Raw genomic sequence first — 25614 nt, 5'->3', positions numbered from 1 at the left:
TGTGCTGGACTCTGAATTTAGTCTGAACATCTCACAAATAGTCTCTTTCAAAGAAGTCATCCTCTTCAACTAAATAAACAGAGACACCTCCTGCTGTCCCCAAATCCTCCTAAATTTAATAAAACAAAGTCCATTTATTTTGGCAAAAAATCATTTTGAAATTGTGTTTGCCAAAATATTTCTGTGGCTCTGATCTTTTCAAGTGGCTTCTTCTCAATAAAATCCAGATACCACCCATTCAAAAACGCCCTGCAGGCTGCTGTTTATGTCCATGAAAGATGCCTTTGTCATCAATTAATCTCTCCAAAGCTGTGGCAGGACATGCCTAGTGGCTCCCATCAACATGTAGTCTGTGGTTTCAGCCTGCCAAGTGCCTACACAAGCAGACAAAGATTGCATTCATCTCCAAATTCTGAAGAAGATCACTGTGCTACAAAGATGCCACCTAAAACTTTGATTTCCCCAGTAAATCAAGATATGAGCAATTACCCTTTTATGTTTGGTTTGTTAGGGTAGCATTTCAGTAGCTTCTCTCATTCATCAGAATAGATCATTAATGTTGGAGTTGGCTGTAGCTGGCCCTATTGTGAATCATCTGAGAACATCCTTGTTTGTTTTTATGGGACTTGGTTTTGGCTGACCCTTTCTGTAAGCATCATTTTCAAGAGAGGAAGCTCACAAAGGTCTTTATTTAAAAATAGATGATTCTGCAATGCCCCATTGCCTCCTAATAGTTATTAGTCTGTTTCACATGTTTGAAAACAATAAAGAACGGTAAGGGCTTCTGGGGCATGCTCAGATGCAGTACCTAAGAAGTCTTCAGTGCAACCTTTGTCCATGTAATCACATTAGTCTATTTTGCTTCAGGATGGACCAAGTATCTTCATTCCCTCCTGTTTCACTTTTGCTAGAGCTCCATCATAAGCTCATTCTGTCCCATTTTGCATGGAGTTTTGGAAAGAATGCATGAAAAGTCTGTATTTAAATTATATGTCTTTTGTATGCACTTTTTACACAAAACACATTTTTTCAATGCATTTCAATACATTCCCCCACAAAATACTATTTATGTGAAATATGTATTTTTGTGTGAACTTTTGAAACAGCAAAACAGCATTGCAAAATCCGGGTAAGTGCAGATAAGACTGGGAGTTGGGTTCCAATCTGTAAGCAAATACAGGAGTGTCATATCAGGTCAGTCTGCTATAAAAAGCATTCCTCCTCCATCCTGAAGTGTGATTTTAAAATGTGATGAATGCTCAGAGGGAGCAGTTTAATGAGTTGCCACATGGATGCCATGTAAGTATATAGAAATGTATAGATTGAGTCCCCTGAACTATGATTTTTCATCACTACACTTTTTATAATGAAACATGCTCAGAGTAAGACTTTCTGTTGTTGTTTTCTTGATACTTAGTGGGATACAATCCAACAACTGGTGCTCTTAAGTCAAATAGAGCTATAGTTTTTTAAGGGGGCTAGAAGTCATATAATGGAAACATTTCCAAAGGTGTTCTCACTAATTTATTTTGTCCCACTGTCACCTCTTATTTTGCAAGTCATTTTGGTTATATACTTGAATTAAGGATCACAACTTTGGACTTCTGAAATAATGTTGCAATTACTCCTTACAAGAGATGTGAAGGTCGGGGGGGGATTGGGGGGGAACACACCCTTTCCCAACCCCTGAATTTGTCCAGTTTTTTCCCTGGGCCTTCACATCTCTGTTCCTTACCCAAACCCTCACAACATTTTGGTCGTTTCCTTTAGGGATTTACAGATGAGTCCATTTTTGGCTAAGGTCAGTTTCACATATGTTTATTTGTAAGTCTATTTGCTCCTGTTTCCACAAAAGTTTCCACTATTTTTAAAAAATCCCCATGAAAATTCATATTTACATATTTTTGGAAGTATTTTCTCTCAATTTGTTATTGTTATGTGCCTTCAAGTCGATTATGACTTATGGCAACCCTATGAATTAGCAACCTCCAATAGCATCTGTTATAAACCACCCTGTTCAGAACTAGTAAGTTCAGGTCTGTAGCTTCCTTTATGAAATCAATCCATCTGTTTGACCTTCCTCTTTTTCTACTCCCTTCTGTTTTCCCCAGCATTATGGTCTTTTCTAGTGAATCATGTCTTATTATTATGTGTCCAAAGTATGAGAACCTCAGTTTCATCATTTTAGCTTCTAATGATAGTTCTGGGTTTAATTTGTTCTAACACCCAATTATTTGTCTTTTTTTGCAGTCCATGTTATCCGCAAAGCTCTCCTCCAACACCACATTTCAAATGAGTGGATTTTTCTCTTATCTGCTTTTTTCACTGTCCAACTTCATATCCATACATAGACATTGGGAATACCATGGTATGAATGATCCTGACTTTAGTGTTCAGTGATACATCTTTGCATTTGAGGACCTTTTCTAGTTCTCTCATAGCTGCCCTACCCAGTCCTAGCCTTCTTCTGATTTCTTGACTATTGTCTCCATTTTGGTTAATGTCTGTGCCGAGGTATTGATGATCCTTGACAAGTTCAATGTCCTCGTTGTCAACTTTAAAGTTACATAAATCTTCTGTTGTCATTACTTTAGTCTTCTTGACATTCAGCTGTACTCGTGCTTTTGTGCTTTCCTCTTTAACTTTCTTCAGCATTCGTTTCAAATCATTACTGGTTTCTGCTAGTAGTATAGTATTCTCTGCATATCTTAATTTATTGATATTTCTGCCTCCAATTTTCACACCTCCATCTTGGTCCAAGCCCGCTTTCTGTATGATATGTTCTACATATAGATTAAACAAATAGGGTGATAAAATACACCCCTGTCTCACACCCTTTCCGATGGGGAACCAATTGGTTTCTGAATTTCTGTCCTTACAGTAGCCTCTTGTCCAGAGTACAGGTTGCACATCAGGACAATCAAATGCTGTGGCACCCCCATTTCTTTCAAAGCATTCCATATTTTTTCATGATCTACACAATCAAAGGCTTTGCTGTACTCCATAAAGCACAGGGTGATTTTCTTCTGAAATTCCTTGGTCCATTTCCTTATCCAACATATGTTTGCAGTATGATCTCTGGTACCTCTTCCTTTTCTAAATCCAGCTTGGACATCTGGCATTTCTTGCTCCATATATGGTAAGAGCCTTTGTTGTAGAATCTTGAGCATTACTTTACTTGCATGGGATATTTTGATAATTACTGCATTCCTTGGGATCCCTTTGCTTTGGAATTGGGATATATATTGAATGCTTCCAGTCTGTGCCCATTGTTTAGTTTTCCATATTTGTTGACAAATTTGTTGTTTGTCAAAATTTGGACAGATTCAGTCACAGTAGCTTGTAGCAACTCTATTGGTATGCCATCTGTTTCTGGTGATTGTTTCTTCCAAGTATTTTAACAGCAGCTTTCACCTCACATTCTAAAATTTCTGGTTCTTCATCCTACAGTTTCTCCGTCAGTGAATCTGTCATCCTTGCATCTCTTTTATATAGTTCTTCAGTATTCTTCCTTTTATTTCTCTCAGTCTGTCAGTGTGTTCCCATTGATTATTCAACATCCCTACTCTTGGTTTAAATTTCTCTTTAATTTCTCTAATCTTTTGGAATAGGGCTTTTGTTCTAACTTTTTGTTGTCCTCTTCTGTTTCTGTACAATAACTATTGTAATGTAATAGTTCTCTTTGTCCCTATGTACTAGTTGCTGTATTATTGCATTTAAGGTTCTGACCATGTTTCTGTCTCCTTTTGCTTTTGTTTTCTCCATCTTCTGCTACCAATTATATAATCAATTTGATTCCAATATTGACCATTTGGTGATGTCCACGTGTACAGTCATCTTTTTGGTTGCTCAAAAAATGTGTTTGCAAGAAACAAATTATTGGCTTCACAGAATTCAGTAAGTCTCTCTCCTGCTTCATTTCTATCTCCTAAACCCCATTTTCCCACAGTTCCTAGTTCTTCTCTGTTCCCTACTTTTGCATTCCAGTCCCCCATGATTATCAGAACATCTTGTTTTGGGATGTGATCAATTTCTTTCTGTACTTCTGCGTAAATGCGTAAAATCTCTCCAATTCCTCTTCTTCTGTGTTGGTCGTTGGAGCATAGACTTGGATGATGGTTATGTTAATAGGTTTCCCTTTAATCTCATTGATATCCTTCACTCAGACCTTGCGTTATAGCTCCTAATTGCTTTTGCTACCTCACTTCTCACTATTAAAGCAACCTGTTTCTTCTTATTTTATTCAGGAGATGAGAAATTATTTTGTAGTTGCCTGGTTAAAAATGTCCCATTCCCATCCATTTTAATTCATTTACGACAAGTATTGTAATGCTGATGTGTTCCATTTCTTTCTTGACAATTTCTAACTTTCCCTGGTTCATGCTTCTCACATTCCATGTTCGTATTGTGTATGTTGTACAACTCTGGACTTATGCGCATCATCCTTTGGGCTTCCTTTCAGCTTTGACCCAATTGCATCATTAGTCACAGCGCTACTCGTGCTTATCCATTGTTCTTCCCCAGTAGCTCGCTGAGTGCCATCTGACCTGTGGGTCTCATTTTGCAGCACTATCTTGTGTTGCATTTTGGATACTCTGTTCATAGGGTTTTTGTGGTAAGAGGTATTCAGAGGTGGTTTACCATTGCCTTCCTCTGAGTTTGCATGCATCTTAGTCTGGTGTCTCAGTGTTGACCATTCCGCCTCTTGGTCTAGCCTCCTGACGGCATTGCTCTCAGCTTCTTCAACACTCTCAAACCCCTTTACCATGTTAAGGTGTGCATCCTAGAGGGGATTTCTCTTTAGATAGATAGACAGACACACACACACACACACACACAACTGTGATTAACAAAACAGAGGTTTTTATTGTAATACCAAAACGTTTGCCTTCATCAGCTGCTAACATACAAATGCTGTTACCAAGGTGGCAGTTATAGAGCTTTGAGGATGGAATGCTCAGCAGGGCTTCATTTGCAGAAGCTAAGTGATGCTGGTACTGTCCTCCAGGTTCAGGCCATGTGGTGCCAATATGTCCAGAGAGTATATCCAAAAGTTCTCCCTTTTAGTCAATGCTGCTGGATCTGTTGGCATCTCTATAGCTGTTATAGAAAAGTCCAACAGGCTGTGACCCTCAATGTTGAAATGTTTTGCAACTGGTTGCTCCACTTTTTTTTGTTAAGATTGCCGATTTGTGGTTTCTGAAGCGTGTGCGTAGGTCAGTTGTGGTTTTTCCTATGTATTGCATATGACATCCTGGTCTTTTGCATTCGATGACAAATTATATTGCAGGACCTGCAGGTGATGTTCTGTTTGATGTAATATGTCCAACCTGTCCTAGTGCTTGTAAAAATATCTGTTTCCCTGAGGTACAGACAGGTGATACAGCGTTTGGAGTGGTACGCACAGGTGATACATCGTTTGTTAGGAGCTAATGAAGGTGGAAGCTGAAACGTTTTGGTATTACAATAAAAACCTCTGGTTTGTTAATCACATCACAATTACATGCGTATATTTTTAGGTGATTAACAGAATCCTTATAGGGATCCAGAGCAAGCTTGGGTGAAGTGCTGTTTGTTGTTTTCAAAACTCTCTCTCTCTCTCTCTCTCTCTCTCTCTCTCTCTCTCTCTCTCTCTCTCTCTCTCTCTCTATATATATATATATATATATATATCTGTGTGTGTGTGTGTGTGTGTGTGTATAGGATGCATTTCTAAAGAAACATAATAAAAAATTCATTTTATACTATTTTGGAAGGGTTTTTTTTAGCCAAGAAGTGCATTGCAAAACCCACAGAAGTGCAAAATCCAAAAGATAACTGTGTTGCTATATGCACATTAGTCTGAGAAGTGTAGATCAGGTCAGTTATGATCAGAAATTGCAAAGAACAAATTCCTCAAGCATCCCTAGTTTCCTTCAGGCAGATTATTCCTTGCTGAATTGCTTTTGTTGCTAGGATTCCCACCTACCCACTCACATTCTGCCTAAAACTACAATTGTTCATCTCTCCTTTCTGACATCCCTTTGAATGTCTGAAAACTCAAAACATGTCGTCTTCTCCTCCCTCCCAAACTCAATAATCGATGTGGAGAAGTACATAGCATTTTGTGCAATGCTGTCGTTCAGTTCGTGGAACAGACTTTTAGTCACACAATGGAACTTTCTCCTCCTGTCCCCTGCAGCCACCTGTGCACCCTCAAACTCTGCTCCAGGGGGTTGGAGGACCCTCTAGAGCAGATTTTGAAGGGGCACAGGGAGAGGAGAGGAAGGGGAAGTCTGTTCCATGAGTGGAATGCAAGCAGCACAGGATACAACCCACAGAGTACTGAATTTGGACTGGGAAACCCATATTCAAATCCCCATTCAGCTTTGAAGGCTGCTGAGTATCCTTGACCTCGACAATGGTTTGCTCCACCCTCAGGGGAATGAGGTGGCAGGATGAACATTACTGCTTCAGGTGGGTGCATTTTTGTTTTTTCCCTTGGTGTAAAACAAACAAAAACTCCATCAAACAGAAAGTTAGCCCAGAATGGTGCTGACTGCTTCAGAATCTTTTCCACTGTTGTTTTCATTTTTAACTTGCAAGGTGCATTCAGAAATGACATCTCCCACCCATAGTCCAAAATGCACAGTGCATGATAAAAGTCTTTCATCGAATTCTACCACATCATTCTCCACTCAACTTAAAACCAAGCCTATTTCTTAGCTTTACCTATGGGTTTGGCTAAAATTTTATTGAGACTTCCTTGGGGGAATGGCAGGATTCAAAAAATTTTTGCTCATAGCTAAAAATTAAGTATTCCTTTTGACTTTCTTCATAAGACTTACCCTGTAAACCCTCATACTCTTCAGATCCCACTTTTTAAATGTTCATTAAACCTGAACATAGTTCTTCAGATGAAGTCTTAGCAATACTCAATAGGTTATTAGTGAGGATCAGCTTCTCAGCCGCTGTGTGTGATCATATTTTGCTGGTATACAGCCGAGACCCTCAAACACAGTTCCGCAGTTGCTGAACCATCCTCAAACTTCACAGTGAGGTGCATCTGTTACATAAATAATACATCTGGGTTGGCAGAGCATTCAAAAATATCAGTTGAGAGGCTTCAGAAGTAACCACTGACATAAACTGAAATGGCCATTTACTGATGCCCTTTTAAAATATATTCTGTTTCATTCACATGACAGTACTTATAGCTTGGGCATGGTGGTAAGGAAAAGGTGTGTGTAGAATACCATGGATATTTATTGTGTAGACTAATCATGACTATTTTTGTGAAATGTGTAGAGTTTGTAAGACACAACAAATTCAGAGACCTGGAAATTGATTCTAAAAATTCCATCTTGCTACCTAAAGGGAGGTTCTTTCTCACAAGAGTTAGTCACCAGAAACCATAAAATCCTCTCGAAAGAAAGATTTAAAGCACAAGACTCTATACTGTAATCTTGCCAGAAAATGTTGCATTTCTTGCAGGCCTCTGTACTGGGATTATGTATCTATCTTCTGTCTCTGATCCTGAAATTTCTGATAACGTGCAGTGAAACACAAGGAGTACTTGGTTATGAGATGGATAATGAAATGAGTCATCTGCTTTAATTACCCTGGAACCTTGTAAATAACATAAAGAACATATAAGAACATAATAGGAATCCTGATAAATCAGATCAATGGGTCATTGAGTCCAGCATCTTTTTTTCTAACAGTGACCAGTCAGAGACCTTCAGGAAACGCACAAGCGGAGACAAAAACATTAGCCATCCCTGTTCGTCCATCCCAGGCATCTGGTATTCAGAGCTATACAACATGTGAACAGGGAGGAATTGGTTATAATTTGAGACCACAAAGGGAAATAAGAGACAAGACACAAATAAAGGTTGGGCCACCTTTATTTATGAAACAATTTATTAAACCCCAAACAGATCTGCATAGTGGAAACAAGGTGCAGGCTCTAACTAATAGCCAAACTGTGGGCAAGCAAACCCTGTCAAGGCCCAGGGATAGCCCTTCCTCTACCCTGTCCATTTAGCTCCATCCTTTCAGATGAGTAGGGAGGCCTTCCTGCTTCACCTCCCAGGGCCACACAACTCCAGGCAGGTTGGCCCCCAAGGTGCTCCCTGACAGCAAGTCCCACAGCTCTTGAAGGTAGGTCTTGGGTCCATACCCTTGCTCTTTAGAGATGCCAAAGAGTGCTCACCAAACCTTAACATCCTCATAATTTCCCACACCTACCTGCAGTTAACCTATTTAATGGCTACCCACCCTAGGTAAACCCACCACAAAAAAGTCAGTCAGCTGATCCTACTGCCCCCTCCCCCCAAAAAGGCAACTAGCAACAGCCTGCATTGCCAGCAGGGTGGGAAGGTAGGCAGCCTGCTGAATGAAGAGGCCAGGGGTCGGGTGAGCTTAAATAGCCCACACATCAGCCCCGCTCTCTCCCTGGCCTTGGAGCAATGTGCATCAGCACGCTGAAGCTGTTTGCCAGCCCCCTCTATTCCCTGAGCAGCCATAAAAGCCACTCTGCCACAGCCACTTCGGGTACGGCAGGCACCAGATTCTAATAGCTTGTCGGTAAACCTCTCCTCCATTAATTTGTGTAATCTTTTTAGAAGCCACCTAAGTGAGTTGCCATCACCATATCTTTAGGTCAGGAACAGGGAACCTGCAGTCCTCCGGATGTTGTCACACTGCAGTTGCTAGCAGCCCAGCCAGCATGGTCAGTGGCTGGGGATAATGGAAGCTGTAGTCCATTAGTATATAAAGCACCATAGGTTCCCCATTCCTGCCTGAGGTAATGCATTCCATAAGATGATGATTATGTGTTGTGTGAAATTGTACTTCCTTTTTTCTGTACTGAACCTGCTACCTGGCAATTTGAATTGAGTGACTCCAAGTTCTAATAGCATGAGAGTGTAAGGAAAATAACCTTCCAGAGCAATTTGTGATAGTTGAAACCCATCCAGTTCCTGTTTGTATCAGCAGGAATTATATCAAAGCTACTCTGTGCAAAAAGTTATTTTAAATTTGGGTCTGGCACTTACCACATTGTCATATTAGCATGATGGGTGTGGATACAGTACATATTGATATGCTTGTGGAATAGTGCTAACATAATAGTTACATTGTACACATTAATGGAGATTTCCTCATTGTGTAAGATTTACCATTCCATAGCAAAGCTTTTGAAAGAGGGTGTAGTGGTACTGTGATACTGTGATTTGGTGTGCAGTAAAGCAGGACTACGAATACTATGAGCAAGTGCAATCTAACGGTAACTACTATGTGCTAATATGTTTGTGGTGACTGGCCTCCATCATAAGAGACCTTAACCAAACTATTACTACTGAAACCCAATTTTCCAAAAACAATTTCTTTCTCACTCTCCTCTCTTCTGTATTAGGGATTTGATGCCAAGAACTCTTGATGGGCAGATCACCATGGAGAAAACTCCCAGCTACTTTGTCACCAAGGAAGCACCGGCTCGCATCTCTGCCATGTCAAAGGGCACCAAGCTCATTGTGGTGGTGAGAGACCCAGTCACCAGAGCCATTTCGGACTACACGCAAACTCTCTCCAAGAAGCCTGACATCCCCACCTTTGAAAGCCTGACCTTCAAAAACAGGACTACAGGCCTTATTGATACCTCCTGGAGTGCCATCCAGATTGGCATTTACGCCAAGCATCTGGAAAACTGGCTCCTGTACTTCCCCATTGGGCAGATCCTTTTTGTCAGTGGGGAGAGGCTAATCAGTGATCCGGCAGGCGAGTTAGGCCGAGTCCAGGACTTTCTGGGTCTCAAGAGGATCATCACAGATAAACACTTCTATTTCAACAAAACCAAGGGTTTCCCGTGCCTGAAAAAGGCTGAAGGCAGCAGCAAGCCCCACTGCCTGGGCAAAACGAAAGGGCGGACCCACCCCAGTATAGACCAGGAAGTGGTGCAGAGGCTGCGGGAGTTCTACAGGCCTTTCAACATGAAATTCTACCAGATGACTGGACATGACTTTGGCTGGGATTGAGGCTGGAAAAAAATAATTTAAATAAATAAAAAGGAAAAATATATTTTTGTACATATCAATAGAGAGGGGAAATTAATATTTGTGCTAATGTCTGGTGCTTCCGGTTAATATTTTCATTTTGATGCAGATGTCATGGTTTTCTATTTTTCTTGTTTCATTAGTCAGAATTTATAGCATCCGCTTCCACAAGACTGTCAGTTGAGACCTGGCCAGTGCATCCAATGTAGGACCTCATATTTCCAGTTTTCCATCTGAATCTTAGAAGTTTTTATGAAGTAATTTGGAGCCATTTGTCCATTAATTCTGGGTTTGGTGCCCAGATTTTTAACAAAATGGCATTAGTCGGTCACATTAATGATCAAAATCATCAGGTTTGCAAGATAATTTCTTAGTGCTATTGCTATACCATGTGTCTGATGTTGTCATTACAAAAGTGGCTCAGAGGTATATCATGAGTCTGGAGTGCGTTTTATTTTCATTTCATTTTAGTTTTTGAGAGTGTTTCATGATATGAATTCAGTAAACAGCTTGGTTTGCGGTCAGGGGGCTGTTCTGTTTGCAAAGTTCTTCACTTGCTTGCTCCCTGCCTGACTTAATAAAGGCACCAGTCATAGAATCCCTGGCATGCACCCTTATAGTGCCCAACACAATCAGGAAGAGGCTTCTCTCCAGCTTGTACAACATGATCATTTCCCAAGATGCAACAACAGATCTCTGTTTCTTCTACTGAAGCTAAAGCGCACCCTTGGGAATGGGTCATTAGGCATTTACAGAAGAGTGGTGTGAGGCCTTGTCCAAACATATCACTCCAAACGTAGCTGTCTTCTCAAAGAAGATCCAATATCCAAACTAATTAAGATAAAGTATCTTCATTATAGTTTGAAAGGCTTTTCAAAGCTTTATCCCTCCACCCCCAACGTACCCACCTGTTGTCTCTGTTAAGCCTTATATTAGCTCCGATTTCTCTACTCAGAGCCCAGTGACAGCTGGGCTGAGATGCACAGTCAACAGGAGGGAAAGAGAAAGCTAAGTCATTTTCTCTATCATCTCCCCCACTTAAGCACAAGGGGTCATGAGGTCACCACTCACTACCTTCAGCCAGCCTGCTCAGCCTCTGAATGGGATGGGGCTCTGAATGTCCCATCTCTAGCCTTATACCCTTTACTGGCAGTGTCTTGGGCCATAAAACATCTGGGTAAACATTTTATAATCACCCAAACAAAGAAGGGAAAGTAGGTAGTAGATCGCTTGAGAATAATAACATGACAAAGCTGGCTTGCTCCAAGCTCACAGTAATTCTTTTGTCTGGGGTCCTTCTGAGAGCTTGATTCATCCCAAATAACAGTGATCAGGCATTGGGGAAAGTACTCTGTTTGTGGGCCCCATGAGAAACTATGAAACAGCAACAGTAGCTGTGTTATTAGGCTGCACAAACAGCCACGTACCCTGAAATGGAGGCCGCTCTGCATTAAGAGCCCACATTGAGTACTAAATACCATGGCATTCTTTTAATATAGTTCATCCTCCCCTTCCTCAAAACTAGAGCAGAGAATTGTTTCCAATTTTTTTTAAAAAAACAAACAAATATTTTTAAAAACTTGAAAGTCCATGTCACCTTCTAGCTAACCAGCTAACAAGAACTGATATTGGGGGCAATTTAAGGCAATTATTCCTGATATGCATTTTCAGTCAGCCATGAGTCTGGAGGGGTGACAACATCATCCTAATCAGTTTGCAGAGCCTTGCAACGTGCAAACCACATCTCAGCATCCCGACTATAATGTCATGGCTTGTAATTGGCTTGTAATTGGCCTGCTCCCTCTGGCCTGGCAGAGCAATATGAGGACCAGACTGCCATTAAAACTGTAGACCTTGAGTAAACGTCTTTTGGTCTCCATTCATATTAGTTAACACCACAGGTCTCCAGGTGCAGTCCCTGAAGTATCATACCTTGGGGTTCCTGCCACATTCTGAGTTCTAAGGGCCAAACTAGAAGTGACATTTCTTTTCACATGTCTGCCCTGTTTGCATACAAAGTGATATGCGACAGTCTTCCTTTAACAGTAAAAAGAGCATGGAGGAAAAAAGCAGCCAACCCTCCCACCTGCAGTACCTTACCTCTTCTCAGTCCACTGCTCCAGTTGGTGTTCTCAACTCTCATCTCATGTCCACTATCGAAACCAGGAGGGAGAAAAGTTGTTGGAGAAGTCAACTGAAGAGAGGTAAAGTGCAGAATGGAGAAGGATTCGGCACCTCTTTCGCATGTCATCAAAGTAAGACCCTTCACACACCTGTTCTGTGCATGAACAGGGAGAGCCCATGAATGTTCCATCACATCTAGTTTGACCCTAAATTGTCCATGTCAGATTTTTTTAAAGCATCCCAAATTCTTCAGAAAATATCAGATTGATACAATGTACATTAGGTATACATATATACATTTTTCCTCTTTTGCATAATATATCCTAGCAAAAGAATTTGGTTTTGTAGTGAAATAAAGCCCTCTTCAGGCATTAATAAATAGCAACAGGAAACACATGACTGTGGACAGGTTTGCTTAGCTGTCACGTTTCTGATGCCCTCCAACCACTGGAGGCTTTCGGCACATTTTAGAAGCCTGCATAACCAGAGTTCTAAAACATGCAGGTAGGGATGGAAGAATCTGTCAATTTCAGTTCTCTCAGTTTCTCATTTTTCCAACCTTAAATTCAGTTCTCCACATTTCTGCAGCAATCCTCATAAAAATTCTCCTGCATTTTAGTGCAAATTTCTTCCAATAAGCACATACTTGTATTCAGATTTGACTAATGTACACATTTTGCAAGAAATTTCTAATATTTTTGTATGCTGTTTTCACTAATATGTTCTTTCTTTAATGCACACTTTCCCGTAATATATGCATTTTTGTAAGCATTGCTTGGTTGAAGAACTACGTCACAAAATTTGGACTAGTGGAAATTTCCAAGGATGGCTGTGTTTTGGTTTTCATATTGTTTCAGAAAATTTGATAGATTCAGCTTTAAATGTGAACTGTATCAAATTTCTCCCCCATTCCTACATGCAGACAGCATCCACCAATACAAATGTTTCGCTGCCAGATACTGTGTCCTTCCATGAGCTGGAAGGCAACCAAACCAGTGACAGGCTATGGAGCTAGCATGCTCCTCCCCACTACCCCACCACATGTTTACTGTTGCAGTTTAGTATTGGCTGAAGAGGGTTAAAGGGATTAAAAATGTAGGATTCCAAGTCTCTCAAATAGCAAGTAAGTCCCTGTTTCTTTTTAGAGGCTGATTTGGATAGGCTTCATAATGACCTAGTAACTAGGGATGGCGGAGTTTGTTTCTTCTCGTTAATTCTGTTGGGATTCATTTAGGGTTTTCAGATTGAAACTTGAACTCTTTTGACTGGGACACCTTGGAACAGCAATCTATAAATGACATGGAGCTGTTGTTATATGCCTTCAAGTTGATTATGACTTACGGTGCTGAGACATTCTAAAATGAGGAATAATCATATTTTTTACAAAGTTGTGATATACAAATGGCAGAACAGCAGAAGGATCAGGGAGAACTGCCCATCGGGAAACACTCCTTTTGTCTGTGAGTGGGTCATTTTTGAAATAATTTACAGCCCGAATACAGTTTCAGACAACTTAAAGCCAAGTACTGGGCTGCTTTTCCCCCTTTGTAATGCAAGACTGAATCAGGGCCGTGATGCATATGGGGTTGACTGTGTCCCCAGAGAGTGATGTTTCATAATAACTAATCACAATCTGAAGTAAACACTATAACACTTCTATGCAGAAAATCTAAAAGATGTGGCTTTTCAATATGACTCCAAAGGGTTATTTCTTGCCATGATGGTATAAATACAATAAACTTACAAACTTTGTACTAAATGAAATCAAAACCTCATTGTCAAGGGGGCAGATGGATGAACCTCTTACCTCTTAGTACAACTGGTGTAATGAATGCAAATGGATACAGCATTAATTTATATTTTGTGGATTCTATGGCGCGTATTCAACTTCTGAAGTTATTTATTTTAAATAGTTATTACTTTATCTCTCCTTTTCTACCCAGTATATAAGGTATACCATATAAGGACTGCCAAAAGAGATATCCATGCCTTGTTTATTAACAGAAGTCTTTTATTTGTACATACTTCTTATGTTATTTCTTTTCATTGTAATCGTCTCATGTCCTCACTTTGATGCTATTTCTGTATGAGCTGAAATACTTTTTAATTTAATTTAAGGCTGAAGAAGCACATATTTTAATAAAGTTTACGGGTATTGAGAAGCTGTGCTGTCTTTCTGGCTTTGACACAAAGAGTGGGAGAGAGGCATGATGCGAATCTAAGCTATTTCATAGTCATCATAGTTTTAATGAAATTTTCTGATTCCTGATTTTTATACAAGTAGTAAATATCAAGACCCATTTAAAGAGGGGGAGTCAGAATGTTGCAAACTGTCATAGCTTACTGATATGAGGCACAATATCGTGGTCTTCATGCTGAAAGCAGATGCCAGTGAGGGCTTAGTTCAGCTTTGTCCAACCTGGTGTCCTCCTCATGTTTATGGACTCCAACACCCACCAGTCCTGGCCAACATGGCCAAGTGGTCAGGGATGATGGAAGATTTAATCCAGCAACAGTTAGGGCACCAGGTTGAGGAAGCCTAGCTTAGCCAAAGGCATAGAGGGCAGTATTTTATCAGTTCAACCAGTAAAAGCATATTCTGACAAGCAACCAGTATTGGTGTGAAATGTCAGTAAAATCTAGATTCTCTAAGGCTTTGCTCATGCCTAACCAGATCCTGCTAAACACCTTGGCTCCACCCCTACTTCCATTTCTGTGTCTGTTTGGCGACTTCAGGACTGGTCTGCCTATGTAGCCAGATAGAGGCAGGAATGTATCACTTCAGATTGCAGGTGGGGATCACATGAGAGGCAGTGCTATGCATGGGATAGGTTGTCAGACTAAAGCCAGGAGACATGTTATTCAATGCTAGTCCTACTCAGAGGAGACCCACTGAAGTTAATAGACATGACTAACTTACATTTTTCAATTTCAATGGGTCTATTCCGAGTAGAACTTAGCTGAATACAACCCAAAACTCTGAAAGCCACAGAGCACCCATGGGTTCCAATCCCCAGGTACTTACAATGCTCATTAGGTGCCCTTGGGCCAGTCACTCTCTGTCTCTCAGCCTTATCTATTTTACAGAGTTATTGTGAGGATAAAATGGGGGAGAGGGGAGCATGCTAGACCAGAATCTTTCTCACTGGTCTTACAAGTTTAACTTGTACAGAAGTGTTTTTTCTTTCTGTTGAGAAGCATTGTTTGGTTGGTTGGTTGGTTGGTTTAAAATTCTTATATACCGCTTTATGTTGGGCAGACCTCAAAGTATAGAAGTATACATCAATAACAACAAAATCATAAAATACAAAACATACATAATAGTTCAAACAATTTCACTCCATTTAACATCAGTGTAAGAGCCAAACAGGAGAAAACAAGGAACACAGGATGTTGTCTTATACAGAATCACCATTAATCTGCCTAGCTCAATATTGTCTACACTGACTGGCAGTGGCTCTCTCCCAGCCCTACCTGGAGATGCCAGGGATTGAATCTTGGACTTTTTACATGTAAAGAAGATGCTCTGCCACTGAGCTATCACATTCTGATAAACATCACTTATTCTTCTGCATGCATTTTTATTTTATTTAAAAGCATTTCTAAACTACTTAATATTTTTAAAATCTCTAGGCGGTGTACTCTATGCATGATATATAAACAATATCCATTAAGACTATTATTATTATTATTATTATTATTATTATTATTATTATTATTATTATTATTATTATTTATTACCCTCCCTTCACCCAAAGATCCCAGGGCGGGTTACAACAATTTTAAACACATAATTAAAAACAAAAACAACCTAAACATCACAGAAAATAGAGTAGGTCCTAAAAGTATACATCTCAAGTGTTGAAGACCAGGGTAAAGAAGTGCATCTTCAGCATTCACTGAAAGTTGTACAGTGAAGTTGCCAGACGCACCTTGGTGGGGAGGGAGTTCCACAGCTTAGGGGTTGCCACAAAGAATGCCCTCTACCAGGCCACTACCCTCGAACCTCCAAGGGTGGCAGAACTACCAAAAGGTCCCCTCTGCTGATCTCAACACCCAAGAGGCTCTGTAGGAAAGGAGGTGGTCTTTCAGATATTTGGGACCTAAGTTGTTTAGGGCTTTCAACACTAACATGAGCACCTTGAACTGGGCCCAGAAACGAACTGGTAACCAATACAGCTGTTTTAAAACAGAGGTTATATGAGTTCTAAAGGGAACTCTAGCCAGTAATCTGGCTGCTGCATTTTGGACCAGTTGAAGTTTCCAAGTCATCTTCAAGGGCAGTCCTACATAGAGTGCATTGCAATAATCCAGTCTGGAAGTTACCAGAGCATGGACTACTGTGGCCAGGTCTTTTCTGTCCAAAAGGGGCTGAAGCTGGCGAACCAGCTAGAGCTGGAAAAAGGCTCTCCTAGCCACTGAGGCCACCTAAACCTCCTGTAACACTGTTGGATCAAGGAGTAGCCCCAGTCTGCAGACCTGTTCTATCAAGGAGAGAGCAATCCCATCCAGAAGAGGCCATCTTCCCACCTCCTGGACATGAGAACTCTGGACACGTAACACCCCTGTCTTTTCAGGATTCAGCCTCAATTTATTGGCCCACATCCAATCCATCACTGCCTCCAAGCACCAGTTCAACACCTCAACTGCCTTACCTGATTCATATGGAATAGAGAGATAGAGCTGGGTATCATCTGCATATTGATGGTACCTCACTCCAAATCTCCTGATGACAGCTCCCAGTGACTTCACATAGATGTCAAATAGCATGGGGGACACGATGGAACCCTGCAGAACACCACAGGATAATTCCCATATATCCATTGTGTATTCTAAGTGACTGCCGTGTTCTCCATTGTCAATCCCAGCAACTGTCATCATCCCTGATTCTTTGGTCATGCTGGCTGGGGCTGATAGGAGTTGGAATCAAAGAGCATCTGGAGGACCACAGACTCCCCTTCCATCGTCTCCACTGACTGGCAGCACCTGTCTAAGGTTTCAGGCTGGTGTTTTCCCAAGACTGCCTACAGGTGCCAAGGACTGAACATGGGACCAGGCATGTGCTCTGTGACTGAGGCACAGCCCCTCCTGCCCTGAGGAAGCAGATGATCACGCTTCACTTCGGAAATGTTTCAGCAAGAAGCATATCCAGTGGCTTGGCAGCAGAATGCCAGATTTTCAGTGTGGTGAGGTAATATGAGATTTCTGTTTATTGTTTATTTTTTACATGCACAAAACAGATTAAATCCCAAGTAAATACACTCCTGTGCCTCAGGACATTCTATTAAATTTCTGCCATTTCATATAAATCTTTACCCTTGAACAGAAAAAAGCCCTATTACTTTTCTAAGCGTCTGTGTTTTGTCTTTTAATTACTGCTATCTGGAGTTCATAAGACAGGCTCAGCATTCCTCCCAGGTAATATTTCTCTGGATTTGGATTGAAGGACTTGGAACAGATTGAAAACAGTGCTTTCCATTGCATCCTGAGCTGCCCCTGCGATCATTGCATGACAGCATCGGGCCCAAGCCAGGCTGGGGCAACTCTCCACCTGCTTCCCTCACCTTCCGTCCCGGCCATTGCGTGCAACAACCTGTGGACATGGTGGTGGCCACACAGCTCTGCTGGGCTGGGGTGTGTGTGTGTGACTTAGAGTTTTAAAATTGTATTTATAAAATGTATAGCTCACTTTTTATCAGTGTGCTCCCAATACAAAATCCAACATAATAAAATCAGCCCAACAGCTTAAAAAGAATACAAGTGAAATAAACAAACAGCAGAAGCCGTAGCATAGTACAGACAATCCTGATCTCCAGAACGAACTGAGAAATGGCAGTTCACACAGCCAAGATGTGGATAAGAATCTTCTACTGCCTATTATGTTACACACACACACACACACACCTTTTTCTTAACATAGTTTTTTTTAAGTTGTGCAAAGGGAAAGAGTTAATGGGAAGGTATCAGCAGCTAAAGTGTTCGAATCAAACGCTCAAAAAAACCCCTTAATTTTTTCTGACTATTCAATTATAACACATGAAAATGGCCCTATTTTCAGGGAAGACAGGAGAAAGGCAAATTCCTCACCTAGTATTTTGCTCCTCCTAGCTTTGTTGTTATTGTAGCTACACAACACAGAAGGAAGAGGAGGAAGAAAATGTTCCAGCTTTTACTCTCTCTCCGTCCCCCTCCCACATTTCTTCATTTGATGCAGAACTAGCATTCCTTGCACATATCATTTGCTGGTTCAGGAACTGTAGGCCTAAATCGTATGTGACAATCCAAACCCAGGGGCTGTCTATCCACACTGCATTGCTTTCAGTGAAATGTACAACTGGGGGTACATTCACATTCTGATATGGGCTGTGCATTTGGCTGGGGGACAGGACTTGGAGAATGTGTACCCTCAAGTATAAAATTCACCACCATCACCTCTGAGTCAAACATTAAAGAAAAGTAAGCTGCATGTGGTTCATGACTGTTGGGAACGATGCTGGACTAGCATTCCTCCCAGGTAATATTTTACCAGACTTGGACGGAAGGACTTAACTTTATAATACAAGCATAAAGAATCCTCATTAAGGCTTGAACGGGGGGACTTGTATGGATATAGGGTGGTGGAGGAAAGTATGGTTAAGGACAGGGCAAGTCCCAGAGACTGAAGTCTTATGTCACTTTTCAGAATCAGGAGAGAAGAGAACAGCAGCACCTCCCAGCCTTCTGCTCCTTGGCTTTCATTCTTCCCTCTCACATAGTCCGGTATAGTTAGAATCTTGCTAGCTATAGCTACAGCTGAGCTGTACTATTTCAGAAGACTTTTTTTTCTGAGAAAATGTCTGAGATTTGTCTTCTTTTCACCCTACTTTATGCAGACTTGTCTCTGAATAACATTCACCATTTTAGGAGTAGGGATGGCTGCTATTTCCCCCACACATGTGCACACATGCACACACACACACACACACAATGCTCTGGAATGATCACAATCCATTAACTGTCCACAATTTTTTAAACGCATGTTTTCACTGTGCAAAGGGGTTTTCTTTATCGTGTCAAGGTTTGCATGCCCCAGCCTCTGATGCCATTCATGGATGCAGCCCTGATGTACCTGTGCCTCAGCATTTAACACAGCACACCCTGCTTGACTGCTCTTTATTACATACTGTGAACCATTAAGGCTTCCCTGCATGCACACTTTATCTCCCCTCATTACAAAACATTGGTCTTTGTGGAACAAAATTGAATAATTACAACTCACCAGTTTGCTCACTGACAAAATATTATGAGCCAATTCAGGAACAAACAAACAATCTGACATTATTCCAAGCTTGTCAAACTTCACCAGTCCACGGGCTTCCACCCTCTTATGTGATCCATCAGCAAGTTGCACAAAATCCTGCACTTTTTCTGAAGTGTAAAACAAACTTCTGTCTTTGATTAATATATGGCTTGCACCACTGTCAAGCAGCCAGTTAACAGGTCGTAAATCTTGAGACTTCTGTTTACAAACAAAGTTCACACTGCCTTGCTTCAAGCCTCCGTCCCTGGAGTTGCGCTTGACTGGACATTCCCGCTGTAGATGCCGTCGATCTCCGCAAATAAAACAAGCCTTCAGCCTCTGTTGCTGCTCCTGTTTATTATCCTTCGGCACGGCATTTTTCACCTCTTGCCTCCTGACAGCTTCCATCGACTCGGCTCTTTTCGCCTCTTGTCTCCGCTGCCATTCTTGGGTCAGCTTTTCCTCAATAAACACAACGTTCAAACCTCCGTCAGGCATGGCTTCGAAAGCCATGACCATATTATTCCAAGTCCCATCGAGTGAAGCCAGGATCAGATAGGTCTTCTGAAGTTCAGAGTGTTCGACGCCTCAGTCTGTCAGCTCAGCAAACAGGCGTCTGAATTCCGTGAGATGCTCACACATGTCGCACTCACCCATGAATCGCATTTGATAAAGCTTCCGTGCCAAACACAATCTAGATCCCGCAGTCTGTTGCACATGAATGCCTTCCAACCAGTCCCACATCTGTTTGGCATTTGTAACATCCCTCACGTGTAGCAGTTGAGAGTCTGATAGAGCCAGAAGTATAAAAGCTTGAGCTCGCTCATCGTTCCTAGTCCAAGCTGCTGTAAGGGGTGCAGGGGGTGTTCCATCAATAGCTTCCCATAAATCTTCTTTTACTAGCAAAGCCCGCATTCTCGGCTTCCAGCTGCCACAATTCTTTTCATTAAGTCGTTCCATCGGCAAGCTTCCCCCAGACAGGTTTACAGCCATGTTGCTCACCTCCGTCTGGTTCAATCAATCAAGCTGCCCTCTCTGGAACTCCGTCTGCCGTTCAGACCAGCAACTTACTCCCGTGTAATGTGCTGTGGATCTGGGCCCATAACCCCTGTTGGCGTGTGTGCATTGTTGCGTGCAACAGCATACATTACGTTGGAGTTAGGTTGAGCAAGAAACTTCTTCAGAGCATTAGAGCATGTTAAGAGTCTTTATTAAGACATTAAGGCTTTTCAGCAGTTTCCCCCCCCTCTAGCTCTACAGCACATCTCTCTCCAAAAGCAAAAGTAAGACAGCCTCTCAGGTCAGAGGCATGATGCAGAAGGACACAACTCACAGACTCTGTTAGAACTTTCCCAGTCTATATCTTGATGGTTACCATAACAATGGCCTTCACTGTCCGTTCCCAGACTGGCAAAGACATAACTCCCCCCTAGTTACAGTTTTGCAGACTTGATGGAAAACTACTAGGCCTCATGCCAACATGCAGGTGGTGTTATATGGGTTCTAGCCATACATTACTGCCCAGATCTTATTTCCCCCTCCCTGTAGTATGACATCAAGCAGCCCCCATATCGTTCCTCCTTGAAGCCCCAAGTGCAGCACAATAGTGCATCTCTACTCCTTGGATGAAGAGTCAGGAAACCTTCAGGCTGTGTGGTTCCTTATAGCAAACTTTTCTGGGTGATTCACGTATTTGAACATCTGCAATGTTGTGTTTAACATGAAATATAGTGACTCCCCTGCCTTTCTTATTAAAGGGGAAAAGATGTGCAGGAACCCCAAACTGCCTCACAAAAATTCTGAGCCTTATAATCCCCGACTTACCCAACTACCTTTTTATTTCCTTCCAATTTGCTATCTTAAACCCCATCTGTTTCCTTTGGCAGCTCCCTCACCACATAAAAATGTAGCACTGTGGTGCCTGTGGCTTCTGGATCCAAACCCAGGATCTTAAATAAAAAAGAAGAGAGGAGCACATTAAAGATAATTTCTGGAGAAAAGATTATGGAAACTATATTTGATGAGGTAGGTAAAATTAGTTAAAGAATCCACCCAGTACAAGGAGCACTATGTGCACTTTTTTTGTGACACATGTTGGTGAGCCGCCAGTCAAAGGTGCTTTGTGCAGTGCCACATACCAAGGCCTTGATGTCTCACATTGCATTAAATTAGGATCGTCCTATTTTACAGAATACAGTCTTTTGTTACAAGAATGGGGACTCGGAGCTTATGGCCCTACAGATGCTGTTAGCCAACAACTCACATCATCCCAGACCATTAGCCATGGTGGCTACTAGGGACGAGTCCTCTAGGAGCCATTTATTTGAAAGGATGACTGACCCAAGAAGAGTTTATTTCATATATGAATCACTTCCCATGAAATATTCCACAGCAATTGAACAATAAAAACATAAATAATAACATATTTGTATTGCTTTTAAATGTTAAATATATTTGTATTGCTTTTAAATGTTTTTATGTTGCTGTACACCACCTTGAGTTTTGCAAGAGAGTTGTATATAAATACTTTTATAAATACATTTTGTGTGTGTGTGTGTGTGTGCGTGCGTGGAGAGGGAGAGAGAGAATTTCTAGTCCAATGTAGATGAAGACTGGAATAAAAATCTCCACTTGAAAATAAGTCTTACAAATTTAAATATAAGAACCCTAAGAGATAGCAAGCACCTTGCAGTTGTCCATCAACAGTTAGCACTGACTTGGCAGACTGAGCAGACGCAGGTCAACTGGTCACAGTCTCCCCTACTATGGAGGCATGTACTGTATTTCTATTTTAATTAACACCTAGTGCTAAATTTGCATCTATACATATAAATCAGTATATGCAAAGATGATGCAAATTTCCATCTTCTTTTGTTCTCTTTTATGGTCATGCATTTCCTCTTTTGGGGGGGATGTGTAAGTGCCCACCACCCTACATTAACACACCTAACTTGCTCTCCTTTCCCCATTGGAACTCATGACATTAGAATCAACATAATGACCTTTAGAAGGCTCAGTCCTGCAAGTGCAACAGGAACAAACTGAATGTGATGTTATTCATGCAATTGCTAATTGTGGGGTTTTTTCTTAAAGTAAATAGCAACCACAGTTTGAGGAAGGAAGGCAGAGGCTATGGGTAAAAGCTCTCTTTTTTTTCCTGCTATAGGCCTGATTAGGATTGGGGTTCCCATGGCCTCTTTTGTTTTTTTACAAAATGACAAAATTACCAGTCGAATGAATAACATCACATTCCATTTGGCCCTCAGGTTTTTTTCCGTGAAGACCTCATAGCACATTTTGAAGAAGGTCCTGGATTAGCAAAAAAGGAGAGACAACATAATAAACCAATATCCACCAAGTCAGGAGGGAGGGATAAGCAGGTCTCTGCTTCTGTTGAAGGCTGTGGTATCAAATAATCAGTTAAAACCCATGTGGGTACTTTTTTTAAAACATACACATAAAGAACCTCCCAACCTCAGAGATCCACCATAACACATATAGCACACTCTTAAAAATTGCCTCTCCATATCGTCTTCAAATACTACCATTTGCAGTGCTTCTCACATCGAAGGCCTAATAACAACTATAATTTGCAACTAGTAAATTATAACCATGGGATACAAGTTGGCTTCCAATTAGTTCAGCCTATAGTAAGCCAGCATTAAGAACATAACATACAAGCCATGTTGCTTTAAACCAAAGGCCTATCTAGTCCAGTATCCTTTGTTCCACAAAGGCCAATCAGATGCTCATGGGAAGCCCACAGGCAGGAGGTGAGGGCAGTAGCACACCCATGCTGTTGCTCCCCAGAGACTAGTATTCAGAGGCATGGTGTATTTGATACTGGAGGTAGCATATTGCCATCATAACTAGTAGCCACTGACAGCTTTATTCAATAATTTTCTAATCTGCTTGTAAAGCCATCTAAGTTGGTGGCCATCACCACATCTTGTGGTAGTGAGTTCTATAGTTTAGCTATGCACTGTGTGAGGAAGTTCTTCCTTTTTCTGTCATGTTCAGCTGCCAATGTATGCAGAATTTGGTTTCTTGGCATACCATTGCAAAAAACACTTCAAAAGTGGCCTTTGCAGTGTGCCAACAGCCAAATCCAATGTGTGCCAGCAGATGTGCATGACTGGTAAGCCAAAGACTGAAGCAACTGAAGCCAACTCGGGCAGGCTTTTTCCTATGGCCACAACATACTGAAATGATCATGAGAGGAACAGGGCACAGTGGAGCCAATGGAGTCGCTTGCATACCAGGACACATGAATCATGCGGCTTTCACAATGTAGGTCTGGCGCGCACAACTCGCAACTTGCCAAGCTGAACATATACCACCAGGCATGTATGGTGGCCCACAAGTGACTCAATAAACCTCCTGTTTTGATTAGCTACCTGGTGCGTCTCAAGTATGTGGCAGCTACACTATACAAAACTGATAGGCTGCATCTGGATTGATGGGTCCTCAATCCTGCAGGCCTAACTTAGGTCTATGGAGCTTCAGCGGCAGCAGTGCTCTTGGAGGAATTCTACACTTTGGTCTCTGGCGGCAATGTGAGTGAGTTTGACCTGCATTGCAACTGGATACAGGAAGCCATTATGGAGTGTGTCCATTAGTTAAGACTGCAAAATGAGCAGAGTGCAAGACGATGTTAAATACTTTATTAGAGTAATGAAAGTGGGAAAGCTGGAAAGGAAGGGGATGAGTGGAGATCATGTTCAAAATACAAATATAATCAACCTTGTCTGAAGTGAAAAAGCAGGCTAGAACACACAGTCCAGAGATGAATATTCTACCAGCACTCAGCATAATGCTCGCACTGAATAATAAAACAATGAATAATAAAAATAGGCAGCAGTCAAGGCTGGGCATCACATGTAAACTTCTGTGAAGCATCCTACAGAGTAGGAGTGAGCTGATCACTCATCCTCGCTCGTACCTGTTCCATTAAGTATGCATTACATGACAGTTTCAAGCCACTGACAAGGTAAGGTGTTGAAGGAAGGAAACTGGATCCAAACCCATGTGGGAAATGCTTGCCACTTCAAGAGCTCTGTTGCTAGCTAATTTGCAGCGTCTAACCTTAAGCGTAGTGCAAACACGATATCATGGTCTCAAGGACAAGCAGGTGGGGTTGTCGCCACACAAGTGAACTACTCACATATATGCAGAACATACAAAGCTGGCGGTGGGAAAAGAAAGGCTTCCATTGTGCCTTTCAAGCTACTTTGATGCAGAATCAGGAAACCTGCTTGGAAAAATGGGTTGTGGTATCTGCCACTCCCCAACTCCCTCTGGTGACATGGAGAGACATTCTCCAGGCTCTTTGGTCTCTGTGTTTAGACTCACTTCACCCTGAAACGTGCCGACATGGAACAGCAGTGTCAGGAGGCCATGAATAAAAGCTTTCATCAGCTGTCACTTCCCATTACAGTGGGCATGACATGGAAATGGACTCGCAGTGGCCTTGGTGGTTTGGGAATTCTGTCAGGGCCCTGCAAAGGGGACTCTTCCATTGCCTACCAAGAAACAAAGTAATTGGCTTTCATTTTCCTTATTGCTCCATTGATCCTTTAAAATTTAACTAATCATATTGGCTCATGGGAAGTCAAGCTTTCTGGCTTGCATTAACTGAGCCTTCATCCTCTGTCATGATGCATAGAGAGTTTTGCTGATGAGACTGGCAGAGCCATTCATGAACCTCGAGCAGTCATTTCTGGAGTAGACCCAGAGATTCTGATTCCAATAGGCTCTGTATAGCCTCCTAGGCTGAGCGTTATGCATTTTTGCAAAAAGATCTTCCACAAGAGAGGCCAAGAAGTGAGATCCAGTCTGCTTGGTATGAACAAAGAAGATCCCCTGGTACTTGGTGTCAGAGTAGTGGTTTGACCTTTTATCCCAAGAGCATGCTTGTCTACCTGGATGCCAGCACCAGCCCACTGAATGCTTTAGAAGAGGCTTTATGGAGTTTAGAACTTTTGAAGTGAACATTATGTGGTTAGCTAAGTTCAATTTTATTTTTCTGGCCTGTTTCAAATGCCTCAGCTTCTTACTTTAAAAAAACAACTACACAAATGATTCTGCATAGAAAGAATCTACTGAAAAACCCCACATTTTTTAAAACAATAAACAAAATAAAATGAACTTCAACAACAACATTAGAGTACAGTGAGT

General features: G+C 41.5%; 1 protein-coding gene across 1 annotated transcript in view; it reads left to right on the top strand.

The window, feature by feature from the left end:
- LOC133380023 (heparan sulfate glucosamine 3-O-sulfotransferase 3A1-like) overlaps positions 1-10508 on the top strand; it is a 120132-nt gene extending 109624 nt beyond the window's left edge. The window contains exon 2 of the mRNA XM_061616471.1: positions 9398-10508. Coding sequence (XP_061472455.1) covers positions 9398-10016 — 619 coding nt within the window. The 3' untranslated portion in view covers positions 10017-10508. The remainder of the gene's footprint in view (positions 1-9397) is intronic.
- Positions 10509-25614: the final 15106 nt, after the last annotated feature.

The sequence above is a fragment of the Rhineura floridana genome, chromosome 3, assembly GCF_030035675.1.
Source record: "Rhineura floridana isolate rRhiFlo1 chromosome 3, rRhiFlo1.hap2, whole genome shotgun sequence".
Taxonomy (NCBI): domain Eukaryota; kingdom Metazoa; phylum Chordata; class Lepidosauria; order Squamata; family Rhineuridae; genus Rhineura; species Rhineura floridana.
The sequence above is the reverse complement of the archived record's forward strand: the minus strand, read 5'-3'. Positions and strand labels throughout refer to the sequence as shown.